Genomic DNA, 18,628 nt, shown 5'->3' with positions numbered 1-18,628 from the left:
CTTACACTAGCCAAGGACTTTTTAGTTTTCCATGCTCTACCGACTGAGAAGGCTGGAGGTGCACAAGAAGCTGGGAGGGGGCACAGCCAAACTGGCCAAAGGGACATTCCATACCATGTGACGTCATGCTCAGTACATAAACTGGGGAAAGCTGGCCGGGGGGGCCGCTGCTCGGGGACTGGCTGGGCATCAGTCGGCGGGTGGTGAGCAATTGCATTGGGCATCAGTTGTTTTGTGTATTATTATTATTATTATCATATTATTATTATCATTTTATTTCAATTATTAAACTGTTTTTATCTCAACCCACGAGTTTTCCTAACTTGTGCTCTTCCAATTCTCTCCCCCATCCCACTGGGTGGAGGGGAGTGAGCGAGCGGCTGCGTGGTGCTTAGTTGCCGACTGAAATTAAACCACGACAACATGGTATTTTGTTTACTTACCACTCGGTTTTCTGTTCATTGCGTTTTTCACTTGTATACTGACTGTCCCATTAGAGCCTCCGCTAGTGGATCAAATCTGAGCCAGTTTACAGTATGTGGCCAGGAATCGTCTTCTATTTATCACCTTTTTTTTTTTTTTAAACCCTCTTCTTCCTGCTTCTATCTGCATTTCTCAGTGTAGGGATTAAAATAACTTCTGGAAAATTTTTCCATCTGTTAATTGATCATTTGTGTTTCCTTTCTAGGCCGAATTCACCAAGCTATGGTAACATCCCTAAATGAAGATAATGAAAGCGTAACTGTTGAATGGATTGAAAATGGAGATACTAAAGGCAAAGAGGTAAACCTAATTATTTTAGAACTTTTCTCTTTTAAAAAATGTGAAATCTATATGAATATTGCTTTGGAATTTGCACTGGAAACAAAGAGAAAATATAAATCTTAATTTACTTGATGATCCTTTGGTTATAGACTGTTTTGAATGGGAGTTATTTGGCAAATGCTGGTTTCTGTTGTATTAAATTTGACTTCCTGAGCTCTGTGTCATAGCTTTTAAATAGTGCTTTTCATCTTTTGATTTTGAACCAGATTACAAAGGCTGACCTTGTTACCCCTTTTTGCAAGTAGAAAAATCAAATTTTTGGAGGGAGAATGACTTGCAGTTCAGACAGGAGACTACTGGGAGAGCTGGATTAGAAATCTTTTTGTGTTTGTATTATCAAGGGATTGAACTGCTAGTTTGTTTGTTTGATTGTTTGTTTTAGGCAATAATTTTCCAGCCTTGCTTTCCTTAAGAAACTGTGTCTGTGTGTGTCCCAGTTATGCTTTGCTATCCCCTCTTCCTGTAAATTTTGGACCATGTTAGCCAGTTTCAGCTGAGATTTGGAGAAGCAGCTCAGAAATAATTACACTTCACCAGTTTTGTGAAAACACAGGAAAAAGGAAAAAAAAAGTTGTAAGAATGTCCTGGTGATCTCATCAGCTGAGCTCATCCCTCTGGACACACCGAATCTGTACAGCAGTGAGGTCTTTGAAAGGTCCAGCCAAAGGAAATGGCAGTCTATAGAGACCAAAGCTATTTAAGATTTTTAGGAAACCAAGTTTCAATAGATCCGAAGCCAGCTATTTTTAAGATCCTGCCCCTCCCCCCCTTACATTTTACAGCATTTTGAATGAGGAGCACTTACAAGGAAAAAAAAATAGCATGATAAATTTAACATGGTTTCAACTGGCTTTTATTTTTTGGGTGGTTGTAATTCATCTGTTTCTTTTGCACTGTCTGGGAAATTTCAAATAATTGAGATCTCTTTCTTTTTATGTTACAGAATGTCTTTCATTCTCATTGTCTAATTACCACAGTAATACTAGCTACTTCTGTTTTAATTTAATCACTTTACAAAATTATGAATATCTATTGGTCATTTTTATTTAATCCCTTTTCTGAAGGGTGTGTTTTCAACTAATATGAAGACCAAAGCTTACACTGTTTTTAGTGAACATAAAATAAGATCATTCAGGTTATAGAATTAACAAATTGTGGCGAAAAAACACTTAATATATTTATTGTTTATTCTCAAATATAACAGGAGAAATGGAGAGGGTGAATATTATTCTAAGACTCATAAATGCGTTTTATATTCTTTTACACAGATTGACTTGGAGAGCATATTTTCACTTAACTCCGATCTTGTACCTGATGAAGATATTGAACCTAGTCCACAGACACCTCCACCACCTACTCCAGCAGCCAAAGTAAACAAAATTGTGAAGGTTGGTAATACCTATTCAACATGTTCATATTAAACTTACAGTACTCCTATACATGTTGTTATGCTTGAATTTTTAAATCTAACTTTTGTGTCTGTGGAGCTACTTGATAACTGTGTTCCTTTCTTTTTCCTATGGTAAATAGGGGTTTCTAAAAATTTTCTAAGAACAGGTTTGGCAGAGAGGGAGTTGGGAACTAATATTTATATAACTAAATATATCTCAAGGAAAAATATAGAAAAGGTTTTGGAGGTTGTTTGGAAACAGTACGTATGGTTCAAGCAGTCTTCACCCTAGGCTCTTCAGGGAAGGATTTGGCAGCGATCACCTAATTGCTGACGTGTTATTTTTATTCACTGGAAAGAAGCAGAGGTGGGGCTGCAGTTTACGTTTTCAATAATAAGGTGATCAAATAACAGAGATTTCTTTCTTTATAGAGTCGACGAACTGTGGCACCTATTAAGAATGACACTCCTGCCAGAGATAACAGAGGTAAATGTTATCTCTTTCCATTTCAGGGAAGTAAAAAATATGGGAACATTTTAATCTTCTGCTCATCTAACATTCCTTAATAGTTCTGCATTTCTAATTTGGTATGTATGCATGTGACATGTAAAAGACATGGTACGTCATTCCTAGAATTACTTCTATGTTTATTTAGGAATGCATACTGTATAAATAGTATTTATATGCAAGTTTAAGCAATATAGCATTAGGAAAGTTAAGCTGAATGAACTGAAGGTGCAAAAATTTGAAGTTATTTAATTATGCTACATTAAATCATGTGTGGACTTTTCCAAGTTAAAGCATCCTCAATTTGCTTCAGCTTAATTGAGTGTTTCAATATACATTAAGTAGTGCACTTAAAATTCTTACGCTTTCAATTTTTTAGCTTAGTTTTCTAACAGTCTGTGTGTAAACATTCATTCAAAGAGTACTTAAACCCTACGGGTTATTTCTCACTCTACAGTTAATAGTGAAAAATCTACAAAAATGCTGAAATATCACTGATAGGTGAAAAGTGTGTATTGGATGAATACAGATGTAATGCATCTAATAACATGAGAAAGAATAGTTATTGCTTATTGTTTTCGTTTTCTCTCCTGCATTAAAGTTAACTTCTACTGATGATGCTGATTATTCTTCTTCCAAACATTAATCTACTGTCATTAATTCAGACTAGATTGCATTCCATCTGTTTAAACTTGAAAAATAAGTGTGCTTGCATATCTTCGCAATTGTTCAGACTCTTCTGGTGGACGACTGGGATCACTTTCTCCCTTCTGCCATTTGCCTCTGGGGGTGTTAAATCAGAAATCTCATGAGGAGGGGATAATTTTTTTCAAACTAGTATGGTTTAAATTTGAGACATCTTATTGATGGGCTCTCCTCACATCCATACATGTTGTCCTTTGTAGTAAATGGTCTGTTTGGTATGGAATAACCCTGTAGCTTGTATTTTAATAGGTCCTGTGCATCTTACTATTCACAGTGGGCCTAAGTATTTGTTCTTTGTTGGCTTTGTAATTAAACTTTTCTCAGCACACTGTCTTGCTTAGTGTAGTTAATTCACAGAATCATAGAATCATAGAATCATTAAGGTTGGAAAAGACCTCTAAGATCATTGAGTCCAACCGTCAACCCAACACCACCATGCCCACTAAACCATGTCCCTAAGCGCCTCATTTACACGTCTTTTAAATACCTCCAGGGATGGGGACTCAACCACTTCCCTGGGCAGCCTGTTCCAATGTTTAACCACTCTTTCAGTAAAGAAATTTTTCCTCACGTCCAGTCTAAACCTCCCCTGGCGCAACTTGAGGCCATTTCCTCTCGTCCTATCGCTAGTTACTTGGGAGAAGAGACCGACACCCACCTCGCTACAACCTCCTTTCAGGTAGTTGTAGAGAGCGATGAGGTCTCCCCTCAGCCTCCTTTTCTCCAGGCTAAACAGTCCCAGTTCCCTCAGCCGCTCCTCATAAGACTTGTTCTCCAGACCCTTCACCAGCCTCATTGCCCTTCTCTGGACACGCTCCAGCACCTCGACGTCCTTCTTGTAGTGAGGGGCCCAAAACTGAACACAGTATTCGAGGTGCGGCCTCACCAGGGCCGAGTACAGGGGCACGATCACTTCCCTACTCCTGCTGGCCACACTATTTCTGATACAGGCCAGGATGCCATTGGCTTTCTTGGCCGCCTGGGCACACTGCTGGCTCATGTTCAGCCGGCTGTCAACCAGCACCCCCAGGTCCTTTTCCGCCAGGCAGCTTTCCAGCCCCTCTTCCCCAAGCCTGTAGCGCTGCATGGGGTTGTTGTGGCCGAAGTGCAGGACCCGGCACTTGGCCTTGTTGAATCTCATACAGTTGGCCTCGGCCCATCGATCCAGCCTGTCCAGGTCCCTCTGCAGAGCCTTCCTACCCTCCAGCAGATCAACACTCCCGCCCAACTTGGTGTCGTCTGCAAACTTCCTGAGGGTGCACTCAATCCCCTCATCCAGATCATTGATAAAGATATTGAACAAGACTGGCCCCAAAACTGAGCCCTGGGGAACACCGCTCGTGACCGGCCGCCAGCTAGATTGAACTCCATTCACCACAACTCTCTGGGCCCGGCCGTCCAGCCGGTTTTTTACCCAGCGCAGAGTCCACCTGTCTAAGCCGTGAGCCGCCAGCTTCTCTAGGAGAATGCTGTGGGAGACAGTGTCAAAGGCCTTACTGAAGTCCAGGTAGACCACATCCACAGCCTTTCCCTCATCCACTAGGTGGGTCACCTGGTCATAGAAGGAGATCAGGTTGGTCAAGCAGGACCTGCCTCTCATGAACCCGTGCTGGCTGGGCCTGATCCCCTGGTTGTCCCGCACATGCCTTGTGAGCGCCCTGAAGATGAACCGCTCCATAATCTTCCCCGGCACCGAGGTCAGGCTGACAGGCCTGTAGTTCCCCGGATCCTCCTTCCGGCCCTTCTTGTAGATGGGCGTCACATTGGCAAGCCTCCAGTCGTCCGGGACCTCCCCCGTTAACCAGGACTGCTGATAAATGATGGAGAGTGGCTTGGCAAGCTCCTCCGCCAGCTCCCTTAGCACTCTTGGGTGGATCCCATCTGGCCCCATAGACTTGTGAGCATCCAGGTGGCGTAGCAGGTCGTTGACTGCTTCCTCTTGGATTATGGGAGGTTCATCCTGCTCGCCGTCCCTGTCTTCCAGCTCAGGGGGCCGAGTACCCTGAGGAGAACTGGTCTACCTGTTAAAGACTGAGGCAAAGAAGGCATTGAGTACCTCAGCCTTTTCCTCATCCTCGGTGACAATGTTCCCCCCCGCATCCAATAAAGGATGGAGATTCTCCTTGGCTCTCTTCTTGTCATTAATATATTTGTAAAAACATCTTTTCTTGTCTCTAATGACAGCGGCCAGATTGCGTTCTAGCTGGGCTTTTGCCTTTCTCATTTCCTCTCTGCACGACCTAACGAGATCCCTGTACTCTTCTTGAGTCGCCTGCCCCTTCTTCCACAAGTGGTAAACTCTCCTTTTTTTTCCTGAGTCCCAGCAAGAGCTCCCCATTCAGCCAGGCTGGTCGTCTTCCCTGCCCGTTCTTCTTATGGCGTACAGGGACAGCCTGCTCCTGTGCCTTTAAGACTTACTTCTTGAAGAACGTCCAGCCTTCCTGGACCCCTTTGCCCTTCAGGACTGTCTCCCAAGGGACTCTCTCAACCAGCATCCTGAACAGGCCAAAGTCCGCCCTCCGGAAGTCCATGGTTGCGGTTTTGCTGGCCCCCCTCCTTACTTCACCAAGAATCGAGAATTCCACCATTTCATGGTCGCTAAGCCCAAGACGGCCTCCGACCACCACATCTCCCACCAGTCCTTCTCTGTTTGTAAACAGCAGGTCGAGCGAGGCACCTCCCCTGGTAGGCTCACTTACCAGCTGTGTCAGGAAGGTGTCTTCCACACACTCCGGGAACCTCCTAGACTGCTTCCTCTCTGCCGTGTTGGATTTCCAGCAGACGTCCGGGAAGTTGAAGTCCCCCACGAGAACAAGGGCTAGCGATTGTGAGACTTGTGCCAGCCGCTTGTAGAATGCTTCATCCGCCCCTTCATCCTGGTTGGGTGGTCTATAACAGACTCCCAGCAGGATATCTGCCTCATTGGCCTTCCCCCTCATCCTTACCCATAAACACTCAACCGTATCATCATCACAATCGTTAAGCTCTAGACAATCGAAACACTCCCTAACATGCAGATAATTCATACTATAACCTAGATCTCCTATCATATTTGGAATGATCTGGGGATTTGTCTTGTCTATCCCATTTGATACCTGTTTCCATAGTTGTCTCCATGTTGCACAGTGTGCTGGCTTTCATTTGGAATGTCATCTCTAGGCTACTAATCGAAGTTGTTACTTTCATATTCATACTCTTCTGGCAGACCTCGTTATGAATGTGTACAGGAAACTGGCCAGCTGAAGCAGAGCTGTTTGAAGTGACTCTTTGAAAAACAACTTAAAACATTCAGCTCTACCAAAGAGGCTTGCATGCACGCCACTCTCACTGCATTCACTGGGAACAGACATCACTCTGCATCTTCAGAAACTGGCATCCTTATCACATATCGAATCAATAAGTTTAGGTAGACATATTGATTGTATCCATATCCCTTTCAGTATAGTGTCAAAAATGTTTGTTTCTTCCACTCATAGATTGAGCTGCACTTTGCTGCCTTTCATTTGTGTCCCTCTACTCATCCACAGATTGTAGGTTCAATGGGGTGGGACCATTTTGTAACATCTAGAGAATGTGAAACAGTGGGTCCTTTTTTCTTACTCGGTTTTTGGGTATAATTACAATATAAATAAAATTTCAACACTTGAAACTTCGAACTGCATATCTCCAAGTACATACTTCATTCTATGCACATAATAAGTTCTACTAATTCTGTAGTGGAATATTTAAAAATTTGCACGTGCAGCATTGGTACTTAATAATTATGTTGTGTTTGTGTATAACACTAGGATAAAAAAAGCTGCATACTGAATGTCTTTATTAATAGACTTTCTACATGTATGGCTCCCCCCCGCCCCAAATAAATTCTTGTGTCTTGAAAGGGGCCTCGTTTTATCTTGTCATAATAAAGTATTTCAGAATCGGATAGAAACGTTGCTCTTCCGTATCTAGATGAGCTTTGTGCTTTTCTTTTGCAGTGGTTGGTTCTGCACGCGCGCGGCCTACTCAGCTTCCTGAACAGTCTTCCTCCTCACAACAGAATGGTAGTGTTTCAGATATATCTCCAGTTCAAGCCGCAAAAAAGGAATTTGGACCCCCTTGTATGTAAACCGTGTATCAAGGATTCATTCATTCTAGACATTACATGTACATTCTCTTGGATTATGTTGTTGTCCATATATGACAAATGGTCTATATACGCAGTTGCCTGTAGGCTTCCTCAAGAAGCTTTTTCAGAGTGCTGTGGCTAAACAAATGTTCACTTTTGTTATAGTTGTTCTAGTATTTGGAATTTGTTTTTCCTTTATCTTTTTTTAGTCATGACGGTGTTTTTTTTAATTTGCCTGGGCTTTCTTTTAATTCAAACCAAGAGATCACATGTATCCAAATATCATCACATGTTCAAATATTTTTTGAGGGTCATTGTCCTTATATTTTCGGTTGTGTAATTATTGTCCCATTCCCATGATTTCTTCTAATTCATTTATTCTATAAATTTTAGAAATTAAATTGCTGTAATTATTCTGTACTAATACTGATTTGCTTGAAAAGATAGTTGATATAAATAAATGCATTCTAATTATTCATAAATTAGTAGAATTTAAATGTTATAGTGTAAATATTAAATTCATGCAACACTAAAAATTATATCATTTTCTTTAAGCACGTAGAAAATCTAATTGTGTAAAAGAGGTTGAAAAATTGCAAGAGAAACGTGAAAAAAGAAGGTTACAGCAGCAGGAACTTAGAGAAAAAAGAGCTCAGGTTAGTATTTTTAGCTCAGATGGAAAACGTATGTCAGGAAGAGAAGATGTTTGCAAAATTATTGTGCTTTTCAGTCTTCAATAATTTTTATGAACTGTAATAATCTTGAAATTAAATGTTTTCATCCTGTATACAATTCTGATATATATTTTGGTGCATGGTTGCATTGCTCTGATAACTATTTCTTTAGACAGTTTTCCCCCTCTTTTTCTTCCTACAGAGATAATTGCTTACAATTGCTTATCTTTCTGTGTGTTATTTAAAAATCAAGTACTGATGATAGCTATTTCTTAGGGAAAATATATTGATGAAAATAATCAAATCTTTGGCTTTTAGATAGGGCTGTTATTCTACAGGAGGTATTACAACATTATGATAAATTGTTCTTTATGATCTTTGATGTTTCGTAGGAGATCTATTTGAGGCTCAAGTTTGAACAGTGATATTTTTTTTTCCTTTACACCTGACTATGCATTTATAATTTAGCTTTGCATCATGCAAACAGCTTGGCAGCAAGTTGCTAGAAACTTGTGTGAAAGAAATGTTGTTGTTAATCCTTTGAGAAAATCTCTTAATATTAAATGACTTTCTGTCACAGTAGTGTAAAAGCTTTAGCAAAATTAGTAGCATAATCTTGTTGGCAGGCCTGTGTGTATGTGTTAGTCTCTCTAAAGAGATACTAACAGTCTGCTACTGACAAGAGAAGTACCACCACCAAGTAAATAATTCAGGCAATTTACTTCATGGTTTAATGATGTTTCTAAGTTGACCTAAAATCACTTATGTTGAATTCATGTTCTCTAATTTCCATCCACTTAAACAAATACAAACATTACTATAGCTTTATGTGTGAGGAGCAAATAATTTTTGTTTTATATATTAAAATTCTTTGATGTGGTACTACACCTAAAATTTTCTTTTTATCACTTCTGTGATGACTCCCTTTGCATCTGAGTCTTAAACTTCTGTATGAGAAAGTTCTTTTTTTCTTGGTGACTTGTATGTATCTATGCTTTGTGTTGCTTTGTGTATTCTGTTGTTGTTGTGAAATGCAGCAATAATTAGCCAAGCACCGGCTTCTGGTGACCTTTAAACAGGGTTTGAAGAGTATTAGGCAAATAATACCTTTTCCATAATAAGCAATACCCCTTTCTGAATGTTAGAAGGAAATGTTTCAGTAGGAATACATTTTGTATGGACTTACTATAAGTAGTTTTTAGTTCACTGTAGTCAGGGTGAACAACTTAAAGGTACAGTCAAGTTCTGATTACCAGGGCACAGTTTTGTCTGAGGTGTGGATCAGCTGTGTCACAGGTATAGAGACATAAGCCGGCTCCATTTCAGCTTATTAACCCCAATGCAGTGTTTTCTGAAAGTGCCTACGCTATTTCCACAGCCAGCTGTGATCCAGAAGGAGTTTTAGCTCATTTGTGGGAAGCCATGCAAAACTTAATAAGGTCTGAGCACCAGAGCTGGCTATACATGGCATCAGCAGCATGTCCTGAAATGGGGTAAAAACTGACAGTCGCAGGGAGAAGTGACAGGAAGGATATTTGAGTGATTCTGCAGAGAACCAGCTCAGCTCACAGTAGGCTCAGTAGCTCAGGCTTTGTGAGGTTTAGAGGGGCTCTGTGCATGGCCTCTTATATGTCAGTTCACTCTGATACTGATGATTCCAGGTTTAGGGACAGGAGGTCTTGTGAGCCTAGATGGTAGCCTATTGTGTATCATTGGGATTGCTGCTGCTTTTTGTGGGTGTCGTGGTTTAATCTCAGTCGGCAACTAAGCACCACACAGCCGCTCGCTCACTCCCCCCCGACACCGGTGGGATGGGGGAGAGAATTGGAAGAGCACAAGTTAGAAAAACTCGTGGGTTGAGATAAAAACAGTTTAATAATTGAAATAAAATGATAATAATAATATGATAATAATAATAATACACAAAACAAGTGATGCCCAATGCAATTGCTCACCACCCGCCGACCGATGCCCAGCCAGTCCCCGAGCAGCGGCCCCCCCGGCCAGCTTTCCCCAGTTTATGTACTGAGCATGACGTCACATGGTATGGAATGTCCCTTTAGCCAGTTTGGCTGTGCCCCCTCCCAGCTTCTTGTGCACCTCCAGCCTTCTCAGTCAGTAGAGCATGGAAAACTAAAAAGTCCTTGGCTAGTGTAAGCATTACCTAGCAACAACTGAAACATTGGTGTGTTATCAACTTTGTTCTCATCCTAAATCCAAAACACTGTACCAGCTACTAGAAAGGAAATTAACTCTATCCCTGCCGAAACCAGGACAGGGGGGTCTAGGAGTGTTAGAAGAGTTTCCAATGCATCCAAGTAACTGTAGGAGTTAACTCAGGACTGGCAAGTAGGATCAATCTCCTTTAACCAACTCAGATCCAGCAGGGTTGTGTTTAGAGCAACTGTGGCACCTGCACTGTCTTCTGCAGTGTGTTTTGTACCGGTATAATAGAGTGTATCCATTTGTCTGTTGGACCGCCTTATCTCAGATTAAGAAGCGTTGACTGTATATGCTATCTGTTGTGCAATTGTTCAGCTGTGTTTCTTTAATGTGAAGATGCTGGCAAAAGGCAGGAGTCATTTCTTTCTTGAGTAGACTTAATGAGTCCTCAATTAAAAAGTATTTTCTATTACATGCCAACCAAAAATATGAAATAGAAGGCATATAATTGTTTTGCTTTATGATCAGTAAATTAGCTATATCTGAACGGAAAAAGGCATTAAACTTGCAGTCAAGACTTTTATGGCATTTTGGAGAAAAATTAACATTTCAGTTAATGTGTATTTTGTTTACAAGTAAATTTAGAAGATATTGAAATTAGTTCATTTCAGGAAAAAAAAGTATATTAGAAATTCTGTTGTTTACTTCCCTAGGATGTTGATGCTACAAACCCAAATTATGAAATTATGTGTATGATAAGAGATTTCAGGGGAAGTTTGGATTATAGACCACTGACAACTACAGATCCTGTAAGTACCCCAGTGATGTGGAAATTATTTATCCTTCTGAATTTTGCTGTTTCCAATTTTTTCAATGTATGAATATACTTCTGTCTGTAAACATCAAAAGTAAGTAATTTAATACATATTAGTATTCTTTATAACATGGGTTTATTTTTTTTCAGTCATTTTTTATGTGATTTAAATATCTTTTGACTATAAAATAATACCAACATGTACTAAGTAGTCAGTCAGCCTCTATATTGTAGATTTTCCTGGGATGCTAAGGGATGTGCACACAAAACCATTAAGCTTCTCTGAAAAACCCCGTTGAGTATAAAGATTAATATTTGATCTTTGAAGGTGATGAGGGCCTTTGATTTGCAGAGAAGTCAGATAAGCAGAATCCTTAAATGATGAAGATTATCAGATCTCTGTGGAAATCATAGAATCATAGAATGGTTTGGGTTGGAAGGGACCTTAAAGATCATCTAGTTCCAACCCCCCTGCCATGGGCAGGGATACCTTCCACTAGACCAGGTTGCTCAAAGCCCCGTCCAACCTGGCCTTGAACACTTCCAGGGAGGGAGCATCCACAGCTTCTCTGGGCAACCTGTTCCAGTGTCTCACCACCCTCACAGTAAAGAATGTCTTCCTAATATTTAATCTAAATCTACCCTCTTTCAGTTTAAAACCATTACCCCTCGTCCTATCACTACACTCCCTGATAAAGAGTCCCTCCCCATCTTTCCTGTAGGCCCCCTTTAAGTACTAGAAGGCCGCTATAAGGTCTCCCCGGAGCCTTCTCTTCTCTAGGCTAAACAACCCCAACTCTCTCAGCCTGTCCTCATAGGGGAGGTGCTCCAGTCCCCTGATCATCTTTGTGGCCCTCCTCTGGACCCACTCGAACAGGTCCATATCTTTCTTATGCTGGGGGCTCCAGAGCTGAACACAGTACTCCAGGTGGGGTCTCACCAGAGCGGAGTAGAGGGGGAGAATCACCTCCCTCGACCTGCTAGCCACACTTGTTTTGATGCAGCCCAAGATGTGATTGGCTTTCTGGGCTGCGAGCGCACATTGCTGGCTCATGTCCAGCTTTTCATCCACCAATACCCCCAAGTCCTTTTCTGCAGGGCTGCTCTCAATCCACTCATCGCCCAGCCTGCATCCATGTTTGGGATTGCCCCGACCCAGGTGCAGGACCTTGCACTTGGCCTTGTTGAACTTCATGAGGTTCACATGGGCCCACCTCTCTAGCCTGTCAAGGTCCCTCTGGATGGCATTCCTTCCCTCTAGAGTATCAACCACACCACTCAGCTTGGTGTCATCCGCAAACTTGCTGAGGGTGCACTCAATCCCACTGTCCATGTCCCTGACAAAGATGTTAAATAATACTGGTCCCAATACGGATCCCTGAGGGACACCACTCGTCACTGGTCTCCATCCGGACATTGAGCCATTGACCACAACTCTTTGAGTGGAACCATCCAGCCAATTCTTTATCCACCGAGTGGTCCACCCGTCAAATCCATGTCTCTCCATTTTAGAGACAAGGATGTTGTGTGGGACAGTGTCAAATGCTTTGCACAAGTCCAGGTAGATGATGTCAGTCGCTCTTCCCTTATCCACTAATGCTGTAACCCTGTTGCAGAAGGCCACCAAGTTTGTCAGGCACGATTTGCCCTTCGTGAAGCCATGCTGGCTGTCACCAATCGCCTCTCTGTTTTCCATGTGCCTTAGCATAATTTCCGGGAGGATCTGCTTCATGATCTCGCCAGGCACAGAGGTAAGACTGACCGGCCTGTAGTTCCCTGGGTCTTCCTTTTTTCCCTTTTTAAAAATAGGGGTTACATTTCCCCTTTTCCAGTCAGCGGAAACTTCACCAGTCTGCCACGACTTTTCAAACATGATGGATAGTGGCTTAGCAACTTCATCTGCCAGTTCCCTCAGGACCCTCAGATGCATCTCATCAGGTCCCATGGACTTGTGCACATTCAGGTTCCTTAGATGGTCTCCAACCTGATCTTCTCCCACGGTGGGCAGTACTTCATTTTCCCAGTTCCCTGCCTTTGGATTCTGTGAGTTGGGCGGTGAGGCTCGAGCACTTGCTGGTGAAGACCAAGGCAAAAAAAGTTGTTGAATACTTCAGCCTTCTCCATGTCGGTTGTAGCCAGGTCTCCTGTTTCGCTCATTGGGGAGGGTACAGTTCCTTTCATCTTCCTTTGTTGTCCTATGTGCCTGAAGAAACCCTTCTTGTTATTTTTCATGTCCCTAGCCAAGTTCAGCTCCAGCTGTGCCTTGGTTTTCCTGATCCCCTCCCTGCACTCCCGGGCCATATCCCTATAATCTCCCCAGGATGCGTATCCCTGCCTCCACTGCCTATGCATTTTGGTTTTGTGTTTTAGTTTGGCTAAGAGGTCTTGACTTAGCCAAGCTGGGCTCCTGCCTCCCCTGCCCAACTTCTTGCACGTCGGGATTGAGAGCTTTTGCACCCTAAGAAAAATGTCTTTTAAATATCTCCCAGCTCTCGTTTGCTCATTTATCTCTGAGGGCAGTTTCCCAAGGGATCCCATGCACTAGCGCCTTAAACAGCCAAAAGTTTGCCTTTCTGAGGTTTAGGGTCCTGACTCTACTTTTTACCCATCCTGTATCCCTCAAGATTGAGAATTCTACCAGGGCATGATCAAAGAGATTGTGACAATTTCTGTCAATAGTGTATCTACGCTGTTACAGCTGGATTTGCTTGCAGTGTTCCAAGATGTACCTGGTACTCTGCAGGATCAGATCACTGTCTGCAGGGAGTTTTATTAATGTACGGTTCTCTCTTTTGGGTTCTTGGTTATTGTGCAGACACAGGGGGCTTTAACATGTTCAGATGACTCACTGTCTTGGAAATTTATCTTTGTTTAAATGATTGGTTAATTAATTCAAGAATAGAAGTAAAATATTGTATAACTGGAATTGGGGTATAGTTCACTGAAAGATTGTTTCCTTTGTAGATTGATGAGCACAGGATATGTGTTTGTGTACGAAAACGACCACTCAATAAAAAAGGTATGGCCATTTAAGATTTTGCAGAATTTTTTCTCTGAAAAGCTGCTTCTGATAGTAATATTATTTGTATTAAAGAGATCTAGAAATACTGATCAAAGGTGAAACTCTGTTATGCTAGACAATATGTGTGAGGGACCCAGAAAATTCATAGACTTATCATAACCTGGATAAAGATGGGGAGAAAAGTAGTTTAACTGTCACCATTTTATGGACTGGGAGCTGAGGCACAGAGAGACTGTAATTTTTTCCCAAGGTCATCTAGGATATATTCAGTTGATCTGGGAATTAATTCTACTGTAATTTCTTCAGTATTCTTACATTGTGTTAGGATCACCATTCTTTTAAACTATCCTTTAAGTGATCTCCTGATCAGTGAGCTACCCAATGAAAACTTTTCTACACTTTTTTTTATACATGTATATTTATACTTTCAAGTGGTCTTGAATCAGACATCAAGGGAACAATTCAGGTGCCTGAACGTTGGTGTCTTCTGACATGTAAGGTGCCCAAGGGTGTCCAAGACATCCTCGCAGGGCTAGCGGGTTACAGACAAACTGGAGACTTGTATCTCCTGGAGTTGCTGCTCAGGGCTGGGCAGGATACCCTAGGGCATATGAAATGGCACTAAACAACTATTTTTAGGTACTGGAATCACTCCTTAGTGACTTCTTTTTATGTACTATTAGTATTACAACTTTTTTTCTTACTGCCTGCTGATCAGACTGGAGTCTGTATTCCAAAAAAAAAAGTTTAGGTTTTCAACTCCAGTTAAATCCCAATCTTTCTATGAAGTTCTTTACTTTCAGCGGGAAATTAAGAACCGCAAATGCTTCTGGATTGCAGCCTGTCTGAATCTAGCACTAAAGTAAGCTGACTTTCATTTTGAAATATGTTTCTTTCCTTCTCTTTTTGTTATATTTTGTTTAGCTAAAGGACTCAAAGAACATCACTCTGACTCTGAAACAACATGGGATACATTTATTATTTTTGTACTGTCAGAACCACACATTGAGGATTATCTGGAGCATATCCAGAGGAAAATGGGAGAATTGTATGGGAAAGGGAAAACATATGTTGATGTCAGTATATAGTTAGTTTTCTTTTGTCTTATTTTTTCCCTCCCTGTTGCTGCTTCCCCTACCTTTTTTTTTCTTTATTTTTTCTTTTGCTGTTTTCTTATTCCCTGTATTTTTTCTTTTATTGATCTGAAAGGAATACATAATCTCAAAAATTGGTTGATTTAAACTATTTTGCACAACCTATGTAATAAGGGCATTCAATATACAAGTCTGGTAGCAGTTCAATTTCTGGTTTAGCATTGGAAGTTATCTTTAATAAAATATGACTTATAAATGTGATACATTTGGGGGGAATGTTACCTTCTACCTGCACTGAAGGTGGACAAAGTGAAATTACAGTAAATGACAGCAAGTTGTCATGAGGCATGAGTTGGTATTCAGAAGTGGGATTTGATCCTGTGCAAGTTGCATATCTTGGGTATTAGTGGTTTGGAGCTATTAAAAAAATAATTCTGAGGTGTTGGTAGGAAGATGAGTGTCTAAGTAAAAATGAGGTTGGCACTAAAGTTATTTTGCATTTTTAAGAATAAGCTATAATAAAAAGGTATTAATGAAATAATCTATGCTGGGGAGGAACCATAGAGATAACCTAGTACCCACATAATACAGTCTTCTGAGAACATGCACTTTAATTTTGAAAGTTCATAAGAAACAATATTTCTCATGCCACGTTTTAAAATTGAAGAGTATAAAGGAATCAAAGATATTAGTGTGTAATCCCCTGAAGAGAAAAAATATAAATAGTTTTTCCTTTTATTATTGCAATAACAACACGTCAAAAATATTATCTTTCCCCTTTCATGTTCTGCATTTTGAAATTCTGTAAGATGTTCAAATAATTTAATAGAAATCAAGCGTACTAATCAATTTCTGTCAGTCTCACAAACACGGAATTATCACCAAAGTCTTTAGGTGTTCTCAGCACCAATCGTTCTGTGGATTGACTTTGCAGGAAGTAGGTCTTCAGATTGACATTTTAAGATTTTATTTCAATGACATATATTTATAATTGAGAAATTATATAATTGTGTGGTGGGTTTCAGAGACACTATTTCAAATTTTCATCAGCAAGGAATACAGGTTGTCATAACAAATAGCTGGGAGCAGGTAAATGTCTTACTCCAAACAATCGTTTAAGAAAAAACAGCTTTTGACTGCTTTAACTAAAAAGCTTTTGCTGCAAAGAATTGACCTTTATATATATCTTTTCACCACTGTTCCTTATTTCTTCTCTGTGATTACTGCAGAATAATTGCATTTTATTTTATTGCAGTGCAGTTGAAAAATTGATTATATAGCGACTTGAATGCATATTTCTGTTGGTGTGTAATGTCATGCAATGGTAACCATTGTACTGTTTGATCAGTATGTTAACTAATGAAAAGATTTCTATCTGATTGTATAAAGCCACATCAAATTCTTCAACTGCATGCCTTAAGAAATTTTACATAGAAATGCAAGTAGGACACATTAGTGATCCTGACTGTACACAGAAAGGATCTTTATTTTTGTGCATATCATGGATCGCTGGGTTCTCTGTTTTTTGCTGAGTCATCTCATACAACAATTAGCAATAAATTGTAGTGCTGTGTAGTAATTATAACCTGGGAACTCACTATTGAAATTGCATCTAGATAGCTTTTGTTCATTCCCAGTGATAGGAAGCATCATTAGCATTTTCAGCTTTTTCTGCTTACAAGATAATTTTTAGAAAGGATTTTACTTTAGAGAAATTCTATATTAAAGATGTATACTTTAGATTCCAGGAGGAATACACAAATGAAAATGTCTGTGTAGAATGAAAACAATTTTTTTCTTTTTGAAAGCTGTGAACATATGACTATAACTTTAAGGATTTAGGGAAAATAAAAAGACAAAATTTTAAAATGAAGCTATAATGACAGTGCTATAATTAATGATCTTATTTTTTCTAATCAACTTTGTACAACCTCTCTTTACTTTCTAGCACTTGGTAGGATAGGATGACTAGACTTCCAAAATGAAATCTCTTACTTAGCAGATTACTTAGGTATCAGAAGCCCAAGTCCATTGCAGTGTTGTTACTTGGAGGAGCTGTGTTATCTGAGATGTTATAAGAGTGTAAACAATGAAAAAATGTAAAAAAGTGTGTTGTGTTGCTACTTAAATATATATATTTCATTTATTTTATAGAAACTTTAATGAAAGACCTTGATGTAATAACAATTCCTAGTAAAGATGTTGTGATGGTACATGAACCAAAACAAAAGGTGGATTTAACAAGGTACCTAGAAAACCAAACTTTTCGTTTTGATTATGCCTTTGATGACACGGCTCCTAATGAAATGGTTTACAGGTATGTGTATATGCTTTTTTTTGGTGAATCTTTTTTCTCATGTATCTTCCATGTCAATGACTGTGGGCTTACCTTGGTCATGGACTTTACTTCTATTCTCTGTGTTATCAGTTATGTATATTGCTACCTCCATTTTTTTGCCTGTTTACTTTTGTTTTAGCTCTGTTTATCCTGAATTTTTCATCTGCAATATCATCTCCACTTCTGTTGACCTCAATTCTGCTCTCAATCCTCCTCCAAGCTCTGCCTTTCCAGGCTCTAGCGTGTATTGCCTCCTCAGGAGGCAAACAAATCAGGAGAGGGTGGGGAAAGAGTACAAAGAGAGAGGGGGGAAGGAGCAGGGGGGGAGTTATATTTGCTCGATTGCTGAGATACCTGAGCTAGTTTGGCTGTTGGAAGCAATCTAGCTGATGTAACATGGAGGTACATAGAGCTAATTTATCTTGCTCAAAATGCTGAATCTTTCTGATTTAAAAAACAACAGCAACAAAGACACACACACCCTCAGCCCCAAGATATTTGGATCTCCATTTTCTCCTTTATTCTTGTTTCACTTCCACAGTTGGAACAGAATAATGCACACAGCGCTTTTAAAAACTTGTTTAGAAGTAGCTGTTTACCTTGTACAAGTCGCTAAATGGATTAGATACAGTAGCAGGCAAGATTAGACACCATGACAGGTCATAATCTTAGTACGCGGTCTAAATATTGTGAAGATTTTTGTGAGGAATATTGATATTAGAAAGGTATTTGATGAAGATAATTTTCCTTATGCTTAGAAAGTGCTCCCCATAGCCTTAAGGAGTGACAGAGAAATATCTTAATTCGTGTTTTTAATCCAACAACTAGGAAGTGAAAGTTGGCATCATATCCTGATTGATGTTAGATGCTAACATCCTGTCGGTGGATAAGAGAAAATTCATAGTAAAAGAATTATTAAAAGGCCTTGAAAATGAAAACTTGTGTCTTGTGCTTGATATAAGTAAGAGGAGAAGGGTAGCAAAATAA

The 18,628-nt window shown here is 40.2% G+C and overlaps 1 protein-coding gene across 5 annotated transcripts in view; it reads left to right on the top strand.

Moving 5' to 3' along the window:
• The window catches only part of LOC143171919 (kinesin-like protein KIF2A), a 75,649-nt gene that overhangs the window by 27,095 nt on the left and 29,926 nt on the right, over positions 1-18,628 (top strand). For 3 of the 5 annotated variants that reach the window (XR_012997238.1, XM_076361103.1, XM_076361101.1), the window contains exons 2-9: positions 689-783; positions 2,094-2,213; positions 2,648-2,702; positions 7,406-7,528; positions 8,092-8,192; positions 11,087-11,182; positions 14,152-14,206; positions 17,458-17,620. Coding sequence is in view for 4 of the 5 variants with exons in the window: in XM_076361103.1 (XP_076217218.1) it covers positions 689-783; positions 2,094-2,213; positions 2,648-2,702; positions 7,406-7,528; positions 8,092-8,192; positions 11,087-11,182; positions 14,152-14,206; positions 17,458-17,620 (808 nt within the window). In the remaining variant the exon portion in view is untranslated. The remainder of the gene's footprint in view (positions 1-688; positions 784-2,093; positions 2,214-2,647; positions 2,703-7,405; positions 7,529-8,091; positions 8,193-11,086; positions 11,183-14,151; positions 14,207-17,457; positions 17,621-18,628) is intronic. The other 2 variants (XM_076361104.1, XM_076361102.1) reach the window with 1 other exon arrangement.

This window comes from Aptenodytes patagonicus, chromosome W, assembly GCF_965638725.1.
Source record: "Aptenodytes patagonicus chromosome W, bAptPat1.pri.cur, whole genome shotgun sequence".
Lineage (NCBI taxonomy): Eukaryota > Metazoa > Chordata > Aves > Sphenisciformes > Spheniscidae > Aptenodytes > Aptenodytes patagonicus.
This window is presented reverse-complemented; position numbering and strand designations above follow the sequence as displayed.